The sequence below is a fragment of the Clavelina lepadiformis genome, chromosome 6, assembly GCF_947623445.1.
Source record: "Clavelina lepadiformis chromosome 6, kaClaLepa1.1, whole genome shotgun sequence".
Classification (NCBI taxonomy): Eukaryota; Metazoa; Chordata; class Ascidiacea; order Aplousobranchia; family Clavelinidae; genus Clavelina; species Clavelina lepadiformis.
Window position 1 is genome coordinate 19,106,934 of NC_135245.1, and position 14,280 is coordinate 19,121,213.

The 14,280-nt window shown below is 37.1% G+C and overlaps 2 protein-coding genes across 3 annotated transcripts; one reads left to right on the forward strand and one right to left on the reverse strand.

Annotated features, from left to right (window-relative positions):
* The first annotated feature begins 1,822 nt into the window (after window positions 1-1,822).
* LOC143463324 (uncharacterized) lies at window positions 1,823-9,722 on the forward strand. Of its 2 annotated transcripts, none has more exons than XM_076961785.1 (3): window positions 1,823-2,145; window positions 3,565-3,733; window positions 8,203-9,722. In XM_076961785.1, exons 1-3 carry the CDS (start codon window positions 1,838-1,840, stop codon window positions 9,166-9,168), a joined length of 1,443 nt encoding a protein of 480 aa, XP_076817900.1. In that variant the 5' UTR covers window positions 1,823-1,837; the 3' UTR covers window positions 9,169-9,722. The 2 variants fall into 2 exon arrangements, with proteins under 2 accessions (XP_076817900.1, XP_076817899.1); XM_076961784.1 differs by lacking the exons at window positions 1,823-2,145; window positions 3,565-3,733 and adding exons at window positions 6,142-6,737; window positions 7,479-7,647.
* Window positions 9,723-9,870: 148 nt separating this feature from the next.
* LOC143462233 (uncharacterized) lies at window positions 9,871-14,217 on the reverse strand. Its single transcript, XM_076960305.1, has 12 exons — window positions 14,018-14,217; window positions 13,804-13,899; window positions 13,453-13,586; window positions 13,227-13,281; window positions 12,929-13,117; window positions 12,429-12,617; window positions 11,885-12,079; window positions 11,627-11,760; window positions 11,431-11,527; window positions 11,023-11,119; window positions 10,866-10,933; window positions 9,871-10,261 (listed from the first exon to the last, which is right to left on the reverse strand). The coding sequence occupies exons 1-12, from the start codon at window positions 14,037-14,039 to the stop codon at window positions 10,002-10,004; spliced, it is 1,536 nt and encodes a 511-aa protein (XP_076816420.1). The 5' UTR covers window positions 14,040-14,217; the 3' UTR covers window positions 9,871-10,001.
* Between the last annotated feature and the right edge of the window lie 63 nt (window positions 14,218-14,280).

The window sequence follows — 14,280 nt, forward strand, 5'->3', positions numbered from 1 at the left end:
TTACCACCGAAGGACGACATCCGTGCGGTCATTAACATGACAGCATCTTACGCGCTTCATGTATTGACTTATCGCTCCGTAGAAATAATGGCAAAGAGAAAAATTCATTTTCTTCGGTTTCAAACTTGTCAAATATCTGCAGAATTCCGTACAATGGCTTGCATTCGGCCGTTACAGACTCCGTTTATTTACCAGCCTGCGTTACTGCAGCAGCTGAGAGCTATGTTAATGCAATCATAGGCAACAGGGAATATGTTTCTCTTCACTGGAGGTATAATGAGGATGACTTTTTTTAGACCAGGACGAAATACGTCGATGATTTTGTCTTCAAAAATCTCCTCGTATACGCTGTAGGCGATAGGTCTATAGATGATAGGTATATATATATTATAAACGGACACAGCGCAGTTTAAGGTCGCTCATTTTGTAGACATTGAAGAAGTTTCAGCTTGGCATTTTTGCTTTCCGTAACTTGATTGGACTTGATTCAGATTTTAGTTGCTTCAGCTTCACTCCCGTCCCATTAATAAGATGACCTGGGAGGTTTCTCAGACACGTTTCGACTTGACTTGAGTTTCAGGAAGCATTAATTCAAAAGAAACATAAGTTATTTATGGAGTACCGACCTCTGTTCCAGTCAACGTGATGCCACAACTTTTGAAACAGTCTTTCTTAGAATGAAATAAACCAGATAGCTTCCTATATGGCAAAGTATAACTTATATATAAAGCTAACTTAGAGTCGATATAGGCTTATACGGGGAACGCTGGAAGGAAATGGAGACTCCATTTTGTATCTTCGTTACGTTTGGTAAAAGTATCATTAACGTTTGTTTGCTATCAATAACACCATAAAATATTAAACATGGTGATATGATGTGATAACTTATATCCTCGGGTTGAGGAATGTTTTTGCACGACTTAAACCCATGTTATGAACCAGGAATATGGTGCACATCATTCTTTATTAATAGACCTGTGTAATATACTAAAGTATATATGCAATATAAACTACTATGTAGGCCTATCTATCCATTCGCACTCGAACAAGATCTGGTAATCATAATCATCTATTAAGGTATTATCTAGGCATAATAAATTTTATATGCTTATCAAAGCGGCTCATTGCTTAAACAATTAATTCGTATAGCGTTCTTGAAAAGTTTTATTTGAAGGGGCCAGTATAGGATAGAGATAGCAAGAGAGAGAAAGACTGATTAGCCCATCCACAACGCAAGTTTTTGACGTATTGCAGTCATTATCACGTGTATGGTCGTAAAACATATTAAACTTCGCAAAGGAACCAAGTGAATGTGACATTTAAAAACTGACTTAAATATAAAAATGAATTTTATTGTCGTACGCTTCGTGCGACAAACAACTCAAACAAGCTAAAGCCTCAGCTGCTTGATGAGACTAAAGAACTGTTTCAAATGCTTTTGTCCTTTCAGCAACGCTCAGATTGGTAAATACCTTAAAACATAAGCACATTAAACATTAAACGAGCGTGATTTGCTGACAGTAGTGTGCTGCTTGGACTGAGGTAACATTTACACCAATGTAGACCCATATCTGAATTATGTTATTATTTGGTTTCGTTATAAATAGATTTCTTGTGTTGCTTTACAGACCTGATACAGGTTTAGAATTGCTTCATAATGAAAGTGAGGTTGATAAAGCAGTTAAGACGACTGAAACGCCGGGCTATATCTATAGCGTTGGTTTTAGCCTGTACAGTGTTCATGTATAAACACATTCTAATCAATAACGCCCGAAATCTAGTGGTACAACTTGATTCTAGAACCCTCTTTGAAAATCATCTCTTCCAGTCAGACATCATGGGAAATAGCAGGTTGGTGAAAGATGTCGTTGTTTCCAAAGATCCACTAAAGAAGACAAACAATACCCCAGCAGATAACCAAGAACGTGCTTATCAAGGAAAGGTTTCCAATGAAAACGAACTTACTCAAACAAAGTCTGTCAATTGCACTTTATGGGAACCTTATCGGGATGACTTAATCACCCCATTTTCTACTCGGATAAAACTCAATCCAAGTAGATTCCTATACCCAGGTTTTTATGGAGGTCCTAACAACCAAATTATGGGCTTGCACCAGTCAATTTATGTCGCAATTCGCCTGAATCGGTGAGCAGTATGCATTTAGTTTAATTTATATAGACAACTAAGGAAAATGTATATTTTTTGTAGTAATATTTTTTTGGCATACAGACTGGTCAACAGACTAGAGCTTGGTAGTCAAACTAGAAATAATTCATATTTTTGATATGGAGATATAAAGCACTGATTTCACGAATTCTTTTTTTTCTCTCAGCTGCTCTAAATTTGAAAATATATACCCGTTGACTTAGTATTCTATACGGTGTAAATATTGGCTTAACAGCGAAAAGATCACTCCGTTGCTAAAAATATTTGGCAAAACGTGAATTATTTTCTGTCACTCTTTCAGTAAATGTGACTTTAACTTTATTTAACCTAAAACCAAATAAACAGAAACGTATAAGCATTTAATTGTCTGCATCTGCACTATCAATTACATCTTTGGTAACCCATTCGCACTACTTTAACGCGCCAATTGAAACTTTTTCTTTACTTATTATATCAGTAAGATTAGATTTCTCCGATTTTTGTTGCAATCAAGATCCATACCCACATTCCCAATCAATATTTATATCATTTTATTCTTCTATAAAATTTTCTGCAAAGTTTCAAACAAATTCCTCATGTAGGGCCCTTATTTTGGCTTTCAAAGCTGACAACAAAATAACTAAGAAAGATTGTCTGCCAAAAAATCACACTCCATAATTACATTTTTGAAATTTACATTAAATGTTCTCAATGTTGTCTAATCATTTACTCTCTGTTGTAAACATAAACCAAAAGAAGTTATGAAAATCCAATGAAATCAATACAAATGCAATATCAGTTTTAAACTAAATTATGAATTTTGTAAATTCTTTTAAAATTTTCTTAATTAAAAAGATGAAAGATCAAATAAATTTGAACAAATTTTAACATGAACTCAAATGAATTTTAATCACGACATTTATAAAATTTAAAAGAAATCCAAAGAAACTAAAAAAGTTTTATTATTATTGAATAAAACAGTATTTTGCCGTATTGTTTCTATTACCATAACAGGGCTGCAGGCAGCTGCTTTATAAACATAACCGCAATAAATGTTGTTTTATACATCAACAACATATTGACATTTTGAAATGCAAGCAAGTTAAGCGAAAAGTACAGTAAATTAATCTAAATACACGACTCGCTTTTTGTGGTAAATGTGATGTGGAAATTATTGGAAAGAAATTGATAAATGATAAATTCCTGAAAAATAGAATACAAAAATTTGTTAACTTTAAGTATTATATTTAAACGTTTTTTTAAATACTTTAACAAGATAATTTGTTTTATATCAAAATATATCTTAGAGATTTTATTTTATTACCAATTGTAACCTCACAAAAGCAAAATCATAGATTGGTGCGTATAACTTATACAAAGCACCGAAAGCATATGAAATAGGTTGAATTTTCTTTGCAGGACTTTAGTGGTTCCAAGGTTCTACACACATCCATACACGTTTGGAAAAGTCGAAATTGTTCCTGCATTTCAACGAATTAACATCCGACGTCTGTGTTCGTTCGTAAGCTGCATTTCAATTGAGCAATTTCGCAAAACTTGCCGGGGAAAAATGGACGTCATATTTAAAGTACGAAAGCTGATGTTTGCGTGACACAACTTTTCGTTAATTATACCTGACATGAAGTTGTACAGCAATCAGAGGTACATATTTATGCACAAAATATAGTTGGCAGGAAATATTACTCGATAATCTTACCAGGTGTTTCAAAAATGTTTGCCAAGATCGCTATGAACAGCCCACCGGTTGTTTCTGCGTACCTTGACGGGCCCTCAGGCAATTTCGATGCAAGTGAAGTCGTCAGACAATTAGTTTTATCTCATAAGCAATCTACGATTGTAATTTTGTACCGGCCTTTAACTATTCGAAAAAAACGTTATCTGCTATATAAGACTGCTTGAACAATTCACTGAACAGTTTAGGCCCCTGATAACTAGGTAAAAATCACCCGCAGGCAATTTCGGTATAGCTAGAATTTTGTAAAAATTGAGTTTTGATATTCTTCAACTATTATATGATTGATAACAACAGCACCGTCAAGTATTGCTTTCTAAATTTTACCCAACGTTTAACGCGTTTTCAGTAGGTCAATTTGACACAAAGCTACCAACTTTGCCACAGATACAAGCCTAATAACAAACTTAATGTGATCGAAATCTTTATTTTTTTATCTATTTAAATTTCAGGCAAGAGAAGTGACAGATCAACAAACGAAAAAGTACGAAAGAGACACAGAGATGAATATTTTACAAAAATCTGATAACGACGAGGCAGACAAGTTGAAACTATCTCAATCCGCTCAATCCGCGCTTTTGACATATCCCGACTCGAATCAACCGATTCGTCATGATTTATGGTTATCGCCAAACGAAGACGACATCCGTGCGGTCTATAACACGACAGCATCCTGTGCGCTTCATGCGTTGACTTATCGCTCCGTAGAAATAATGGCCAAAGGAAAAATTGCTTTTCCTTTGCTTCCGAGTGCATCAAATATCCATAGAATTCCGGACGACGTCTTGTATTCGGCCGTTACAGACTCCGTGCATTTACCACCCTGCGTTACTGCAGCAGCTGAGAACTATGTTAATGCTATCATAGGCAACAGGGAATATGTTGCTCTGCACTGGAGGTATAATGAGGAAGACTGGTTTAAGCCATGTCAGCGTCCGGAGAGGAAACCAGTGTGCGAGGCTTTGAAAAAAATTACTCCGCAAGATGTCGCCCATGCTATCGTCAACAACCTGCCGCCCTTGCAAAACAATGCTAAATTGAGAGGACGTTTGCCGGTTTACATCGCAGCTCCTCCGAGTTTGAAAGATTTTAAGCTTGAAATTTTCTCACATATGGAGCGACTTAATCCTTCGCTTGAAGCTGTTTCGGTTGACTTGGAACAATATTTCGAAAAAACCGGTCTTGTACAGTGCTGGCAGAAAGCTGATTGGGTTAGCCACGATGACGTCATATCCTTAATTGAAATGGAGATCGTGAGAATGAGCAGATATTTCTTCTACTCGATTAGGTCAAGCTGGTCAGCAAATATCCGACCGCTTCGGTGGGAATGGAAAGATGGGAATACAGATAAACTTTTTGAAGCTTCAATTTTTGACTTAATCACAAATGCGAAATCCGGACTCACCCCGACGGCTTAATCTTCATTGGTCTGGTTTTGCTTGTACACTAAGAGCAACAAGGCTGTTCAACTTGTTTCTATTGAGTAATTGGCAAATATTTTGCGAAAATCTAGAAACACCGTATATCGAGATGCATTCTGTAGCACAGGAGACAACACGAAGGGATTTTGAGATGATTACTGTAAAATCGCGAAAATAATTCCATTTAATAAATTTGCACTGACAAAACTTTCTTATTGATATTTTTAATTGGGAAAATTTTGCACAGATAACGTTATACTTTCGATTCTAAATCAATGCATACACTTCGGTTACATTCGTTTTGTGGTGTTTTACGCAATGTTGAATGATATTTTTGGTTGACAGCATAATGAAAACATCTGCCTATATCTTGTAAATTGAAAAGTTTTGATTTATTTCTTCTAGTTGGTCCAGTCGGTTTACCAATTAATAATTCTAACCCTGTCAAATACCGAATGGTTTCATTTGAAGAGATTAGTAGGTTATAATGTAGATAGCAACTAACACCAGCTCATGTATAATGCAGGTTATTGACGAATTGCAGTCATTATCACGTGTATGGTCGTAAATTGTATATTAAATCTTGCAAATGAAATAACTGAAAGTGACATTCGAAGACTGACTTGGATACAGATACAAATTTCTATATTTCGCGCTAACTTGTGTAAAAAACATCAAAGCTTCCAAAATTTAACAGCAAAATCTAATCCGCTTGATGGCGCTAAATAACTGTTTCAAATGCTTCTGTTCTTTCAGCAAAACCTTAATTATTCGTTTTAACGTACTTGATTAGCTGTCATTAGTATAATGCTAGGACTGATATAACATTAAGGGCAGTATATTTGAAGAATTTTTCAGTTAGCATTTGCGTTAAAAGTAGCTTTATTTTGTTGTCTTACTGAACTGTTGCAGGTTTACTGTTGCTTTGAAATGAAAGTTAACTTGATTAAACGTTTAAGACGGTTGAAACGCCAGCTTAAAATTATAGCGATGGTTTTAGCCTGTTCATTGTTCATGTATAAACATATAATAACTACTAGAAGCAGAAAGTTAGTGGCACACCTTGATTCTAGAAGCCTCATTAAAAATCAGCTCTTCCAGTCAGACATCATGGAAAAAAGTACGATGAAGGAAACCCTGTTTTATTTCAATGAGTCGTTAAACATAGAAAATATCACCCCTGAAGATGACCAAGAACGTGCTTATCAAGGAAAGGTTTCGAATGAAAACGAACTTACTCAGACAAATTCTGTCAATTGCACGTTATGGGAACCTTATCGGGATGACTTAATCGCCACATTGCCTTCTCGAATACAACTCAATCCAAGTAGATTTCTATATCCAGGTTTTTATGGAGGTCCCAACAACCAAATTATGGGCTTGCTGCAGTCAATTTATGTCGCAATTCGCCTGAATCGGTGAGCAATATACATTAACTTTTTACATGTATCAAAAAAGGCTTTTGTGCTGGCATTTTCGTTGCATTAGGCTGGTCAACGAGCAATTTTGAAATTTGATATTGAGACTTCAGCCCTTAAGTTTAAAGCTGTACCGTATACAGTATATTGCAGATATTGATTTAACATCAAAAATACCACCTACTGTATGTGCTGTAAAAATTTTTCGCAAACCAATTACGATTTGCTAACAATCTTTCCATAATTTCGTCCTTGTAGTTATGTAAATAACTTAAAACAGAATAAACAGAAAAGTAAGCATTTATGATCTGCATCCACATAACTAATTGTGGCTGCAGCTATTTGGACAAGATGTAGTGAATATTCCAACACCAAAGCCAATGTCGATTCTACATGAATGAAGTTGAAATACCTGCTGCTATACTGTGCCTATCGTACACGTTGATGTGTTACGTTACAAGTGACTAAAACGAAAAGTTTTTAACCTAAAATAACAAGGGATTTTTCTGATATTAATTGACGTGGAAAGTTTCGAAAAGTAATTGATAATTTATAACTGTGTGGATTCAGTAAATTATATTTAAACGTTTCTTCTTTGGTTTAATTCGAGTTTGCTGTATCCGTATACACCTTACAAGATTTTATTTCAACATTAAACCTAGCCTCGCAAAAGCGGATTCATGGATTGTTGCATCACTTGAAAAGGACAACGACGTGAAATATGTTGAATTTTCTTTGTAGGACTTTAGTGGTTCCAAGGTTCTCCACACATCAGTACACGTTTGGAAAAGTCGAAATTGTTCCCGCATTTCAGCGAATTAACATCGGACGTCTGTGTTCGTTCGTAAGCTGCATTTCAATTGAGCAATTTCGCAAAACTTGCCGGGGAAAAATGGACGTCATTTTTAAAGTACGTAAGCAGTTGTTTGCGTGGATCTACCCAATAACATTTAATCGTTTTCTTTGATTTCAAATATTACCATAGCCTGAAACGTATGTTTGTAGACAAAGTATAACTGTAGGCCTAAGTTGTTTTTGTCGTTATATTGCTTGTATGTAGTGAAACCATGTAGTTGATATTTTAAGAACTGTCGCCAAGATCAATGGACAAAGCCCCCGGCTAATGTGATGTATATATAATCAAGTATTTGAAGTACAGTCACAAAACCGCTTTGGTGGCAATTAACCATAAGTAATTCAACCGCAAACATCTTTCACAAAAGCAAAGCCGTTTGAAACTCATATTACTGTGATCTACACGTACACTATATAATTATGACAGCAAACAATGGCATCATCAAGTAATGTCGTCAAATTGCCTTCGCCACGCTTAACAAGTGAATTTTGTCAGTTTGATAAAATTATTAAATTCATGCTTTAACTATATCGGGAGAACAAACCACAGTGGCTGCAAACGAAATCAACACAATAGCAATCTCAAAATATTTGTCAACGTTCGTTTCAGGCAAAGGAAGTCACCATTCAAAACGTGGAAAAGTACGAAAGAGACACAGAGATGAATATTCTACAAAAACCTGATAACGACGGGGCAGACAAGTTGAAACTATCTCAAACCGCTCAATCCGCGCTTTTGACATATCCCGACTCAAGCTACGTGATTTCACGTGACCACTGGCTACCATCAAACGAGGACGACATCCGTGCGGTCTATAACACGACAGCATCCTGCGCGCTTCATGCATTGTCTTATCGCTCCGTAGAAATAATGGAGAAAGGAAAAATTGCTTTTCCTTTGCTTCCGAGCGCATCAAATATCCATAAAATTCCGGACGACGTCTTGTATTCGGCCGTTACAGACTCCGTGCATTTACCACCCTGCGTTACTGCAGCAGCTGAGAACTATGTTAATGCTATCATAGGCAACAGGGAATATGTTGCTCTGCACTGGAGGTATAATGAAGAAGACTGGTTTAAGCCATGTCAGCGTCCGGAGAGGAAACCAGTGTGCGAGGCTTTGAAAAAAATTACTCCGCAAGATGTCGCCCATGCTATCGTCAACAACCTGCCGCCCTTGCAAAACAATGCTAAATTGAGAGGACGTTTGCCGGTTTACATCGCAGCTCCTCCGAGTTTGAAAGATTTTAAGCTTGAAATTTTCTCACATATGGAGCGAATTAACCCTTCGCTTGAAGCTGTTTCGGTTGAATTGGAACAATATTTCAAAAAAACCGGTCTTGTACAGTGCTGGCAGAAAGCTGATTGGGTTAGTCACGATGACGTCATATCCTTAACTGAAATGGAGATCGTGAGAATGAGCAGATATTTCTTCTACTCGATTAGGTCAAGCTGGTCAGCAAATATCCGACCGCTTAGGTGGGAATGGAAAGATGGGAATACAGATAAACTTTTTGAAGCTTCAATTTTTGACTTAATCACACACGCGAAATCCGGGCTCACGTCATTGGTTTAGGCCTAATCGTTATCATTACCAGCATGCTCGCTTAAATGGCAAGATTGTTAATCAAAAATCTTGTTTCTATGAAGTAATTCGCAAGGATTCTGCGAAAGTCTAGAAATATCTTACATCGAGATATGTTTGCGAACAACAGCAGACAACACGCAGACCTGACCGATGTAAATTTGCAAATGTTGTGGAACTGACAAACATTTATCGATGATTTCTTAAGATCAGTGATTTTTTTTTGTATAACGGACCTCTTAGTTATAAATCAAAGTTTAGTGACGTTTGTTAACTGATGTCTTTATCTGATTTGAAGCATGATTTTTCGTAGTACTTGCCCATATTCGTTGTTTGATGCTTCTGGCCCGCGTCACTTAGCGCTTGACGTCATTTTAAAAGGTTTCTACTTTTTCAAGTTGATCAGCCGGTTTTACAATTAATATCTCCAACACTGCCTATTGCTGTCAACGTAATAATGTTACAATTGTTGAATACTATACGTTAACTAAACGTATGTTTGTGATGGTACTTTACGTAAATATAACTTAAGATTATCCTGGAAACCAGCAGTATTTCAGGTATAGTATTTCAGGTGGTGTCCAAGGCATTACTCTTCACGTTTTGTTTTTTATTTTTTGTTGAGTCATTCGGGATAATACACAAAGTTATACGGTGAAACATGCTTAATGTTGTATAACAGTGCTAGCCGGTTCAAACATTTATATATTAAGTATATACCCAACTTCAGAATTAAAAGTTCGTAGTAGCATTGTGGCGTAAACAATTTCAGTAATGTATTTACATGTGAACGAGAAGCTGGAATAGCTGCCAGAGCAAAAAATTCAAACAATGGATTGGCGCCTTATTTTCATTGACGCTGTTTTGAGAGAGTAATTGCTTCTCCATGGCAGCCAGGCCACGCCACCTTTGTTGTCATGCGCGCCACGAAGATATTCACCGTTAAGGTTGCTGGCTCCACTGAAACAGGCCGCGTACCACCAAGCGCCACCATACTTCACAGCACAATGTGTGTTGCTTGACCCATCGTTGTCTCTGTCGTAGGTGGAAAAGGGACGTCCATTCAATCGTCCCAAACCGTCACCTGAATAAAATATATTTTATGGTCAGTTCGTTGGCGCTTGGATCAAATTATGATGAACTTGTGGTGAATTATATCAGTGAGACGACTTATGCATTCTTCTACTATCCTTTTCGTTTTGAATTGGTAAACTGAAGTGCTTGCAGACAATTGTACAATGAGTTGTTTTTAATGGTCCAACGCTATATCAAGTATATAGCCTAGTAAATGCTGTGTAATTTGGCTCACTTGGGACAGGAAATTCTGATCGTATTATGCAAATGGACACTATACCAGACTTGGTACAAATAAGAATTTTGTTGACTCTGTTATGGACTGACGTCATTTGTCGCTTGGCAAGAAAACAAGCGAAAACACCGAAAAGGCGAAGTAACTATTGAAGAATGACGCTTCGGACGCTAAGCAATCGCTAGCAAATGCAATGAACCAGTGCGTGGTTCGACGAAGTTAATAAGAAAAAATATCACTCTGAAGCGGGTGATAAACAGATTAAAACGGATATTTTATTTTGAATTATTCCGGACCGCAAAAATATGGTCATAAAAAGTGGCTGGCTTATAATACCAGTGGATTAATTATTTGGTGTCTACAGTCACTCACAGCATACCTGCATTTCCTGAAAATCCACCAACGCTAAGCGAGTAATTGGTAGCGGCCGAATTTATCTGGAAATATCTGAAAAAGGTCCGGTAGTCAATCAATAAAAGGTCAATAAACCACTGCAGTGTAGTTTAGGCTGCTACCCGTTTCTTCAGTGTGCGTACCTATATTTAGCAAATCTTGTCAGGGAGAGGAAATCCCCCAAATCGATCCTGAGTTCGTGAGGCGATGCAGTGGTGATACGATGAATATTTTCAAGACCTTTACAAGACAATCTTTGTTAAATGAATTCACTAGAATCTTTGATGCAATGCATGGCGATGTGGTAGTATTACTGTGTCGACGTTTTTGTACTGCACGGTGGTAACCTGATCTACTGAAAGAAAACTTAAAAGGCTATCACTTAAATTAGGATGTTGATGATGCTGTCAAATAGGCCATGGTAATGACTGTAAAAAGAATTTTACTTTGCTTCGAAGTTATTTAAAAGAAACTATTGTAAAAAATCTGTTGAGTTTTTGCGTTGACTGGGTGTTTCTAAGAATTATGACAAACGAACAAAGACCGATCACCTATCCAGTAGTCGTCGTCGGGGTCTCCGAATCCTATGACGTAGTTGTTCCAGCCCAAGTAGAAATCTTGATTTCCATCCAAACGTCTCTGGATTACCTGAAGTGTTTAACACCGGTTTAACCATCCACGTTCAGCATTGCACTCGATATTCTTAACAGTTATTGCCAAAGCAAATGACGTTGTTTAAGGACTTACGTCCCAGCCTCCATCGTCCGTGTCTTGGTCGCAATATATATCGAATCCTGCTCCCCCGAAGGGATAAATTTTATAGACCTTGCTCTGTGAGTAACCGGCCCCGAGTAGTTCCAGACATGATTTCGGTCGAATATCTAAATATGATGAAGCATATAAGTGTTTTGTACTGGACACTCTTATGTCGACTGGATGTGTAGTCCCACTTAAATATTTAGAAGAAAATGTGGCAATGGAATGGTCAGGTCGACTTAGGTCTACCTTGCAAACACCGGGGGGCTTTATTCCCTTCTCCCTGCCAGGTGCCATTTGACAAACAAGTAACGTAGTGTCCGTGGGTGAAGTTGTAACCATCATTGCATGTGTACTTGACGGTGTCCCCGGCAATAAACGGCCTATTCTGGTCGGTTGAGTTTATTAGAGTTGCGTACCTGACAAGTGGTGGATCTGCACAACCTAAAATGGCGGAATTGTGGTAAATCACAGGAATCGCCAATACCTTATTACTAGCATCACTTAAGAACTTTTCTGAAGATTATACACAGTTTTAAACGTAGATCACTTCTTCAGAACCATTTTTTTTTGTTTACTTTGTTTATATTTACAATCTTAAACTGCTGGTGGTCAAGCCTATGGTTTATGAAGATAAGGATATAACCAATCTATTCAGTGGAACATCCACAAATCTATTTCGCCATGCTTTAACCTTTAGCTCAGGTTTTTGTACGTCGTATTGTTTCTCAAGTGTCCTTTTACGTACAAGTGGTGACGTTAAACGTTTATTTAATCATAATGGAGAGCATACCTTTGAGGCACATCGGGGGGTGTCCCGTCTCCCAAGTCCAACTTCCATTCACTTGACAAGTGACAGAGTTGGACTGATCCAGGTGGAATCCTTCATTGCATTGATACTGGACCCTATCACTTTGTAGATAAACTGGAGGAGGCTGATCTTGTATTGTGCCTTGCTTTAACGTTGGTGGCGCCGAACAAACTTAAGAGAAGAGAACGTTTAAAGTAATTACGTTTGTCTTTTCAACAATCATAACTTATTTCTCACTTCGAATAATTGGGACTTTTAGTTAGTTTTAGCTTGGTTAGTAATTTTAAAACTACTCTTGGGTTAATATTTTGACGCAAGTTCTGATTAAAATTTAGAGAGAGAGAGAGAGAGAGAGAGAGAGAGAGAGAGACAGAGAGAGAGACAGAGAGAAGAGAGAAAAAAGAAGAAAAACAAAACACCAATAAAGGGAGACGAGAAATGTAGAAAACTGAATGTTTACGAATCTTTATAACTTCACTAACTTTTTTTGCATTCCGGGGCTTTTTGCTGATATTTCCATCGCCACAAACCGCTTTTGTCACACACAGATGTATTGGATCCCACAAGCTTGTAACCGCTCGTGCATGTATAAGGAACATCTTCATTGACGAAATACATCGGAAATCTGTGACGCACTCCTCCATTTTCTAGCGTTGGTGGCTGGGTGCAATCTTTAAATATCATCGATGTCAAAACTTTCATGCATGACTTAATGTGCTTGCGTTAGCCTAAAGCTGATGAAATGAAATTATGCTTTAAAAGGATGCAGCCGAAACCTACTTGATGATTCACCATTCAAACGAGCTGACGAGGATGAATAAGGCTGTGGGGGAACCTAGAACAAGAAAAAGTTTTCTAGAATATATTCAAAATTAGACGTTTTTCTAAGGCAAGCTGTTACAATAAAACCAATTTCTCACATTTGTGGCCAATCGCTTAACTCAGCCAACTCACAAAGCTTATCGTGCTTAATAATCTAAATGAGCTTAAGCCGATTCATGCTCACTTGGTGGCGAGTGAGCACAACAGCCAATACAACAACCAGAATAGTTATCATAATCGCCATCAAGAGAACCACAAACATAAACTTCATTCTCTTGCTGCATAACTTCTTAGAAAACCGTAGTCCTCCTGCGTCGGCTAAATGTAAAACACATAATTTGATTTGCAAGTTACTAATGATGGTATTCTAACTATGGTTATAAACAACTATAACTGTGAATCTGTTTGTGCCATTTTGGTTTTGTTTAGTTTTATATATTTGTTAGAATCTTTCGATTTCGAACTAACTTACGTAATTACGTTTAAATATAGACTAAGCTGGTTGAAAGCATGTTTTTTCCTGCGTAATACGTACAGATTTGGCTGGGTTCTTGTTGAACTTCATCCACTTGAGACCGGTAAGCAAAAGATTCCATGTTAAACTTGTCCGCAAAATCCCTTAAAGCTTTGCCTGAAATACATCCCGTAAATACAATGTGCTTGATATGATCAAAACAGGAGTACATTAAAAATATAATATTTTCTTGTCTTTGTCTGCAATTGTTGTAGAAATTTCAAAATATATTCACTTTTTACACGCTTTCTTTCCATTATATTTTTTCTTTGAATTTTACAGCCTAACTTTAGTTTGAACTGTTGCTTCCTTGGAATTGCTAGTTTCTATTTGGCTTGTCATTTTCTGAGCTGCCAACCCATCATAGGTACAATAGATGATTGGCAGGCATGTTTTTATCGGCGACGCTACGTCATAATAAAGCTTGCTCGATCTAGAAACATTACTTGTAAACATGACAAAATTTTTTGCAATCAAATATGTAAAACGTGATTTATT

What these genes read in the sequence shown, in the direction of transcription:
- LOC143463324 (XM_076961784.1), top strand. Translation starts at nt 6,250, where the DNA reads ATGAAAGTTAACTTGATTAAACGTTTAAGACGGTTGAAACGCCAGCTT. An exon ending in GTCGCAATTCGCCTGAATCG is followed by an intron (nt 6,738 to 7,478) that starts GTGAGCAATATA and finishes TTTTCTTTGTAG; the next exon opens with GACTTTAGTGGTTCCAAGGT. An exon ending in AAATGGACGTCATTTTTAAA is followed by an intron (nt 7,648 to 8,202) that starts GTACGTAAGCAG and finishes CGTTCGTTTCAG; the next exon opens with GCAAAGGAAGTCACCATTCA.
- LOC143462233 (XM_076960305.1), bottom strand. Translation starts at nt 14,039, where the DNA reads ATGGAAAGAAAGCGTGTAAAAA. An exon ending in ACAAGAACCCAGCCAAATCT is followed by an intron (nt 13,587 to 13,803) that starts GTACGTATTACG and finishes TTTTACATTTAG; the next exon opens with CCGACGCAGGAGGACTACGG. An exon ending in AGCCCCCCGGTGTTTGCAAG is followed by an intron (nt 11,761 to 11,884) that starts GTAGACCTAAGT and finishes CATCATATTTAG; the next exon opens with ATATTCGACCGAAATCATGT.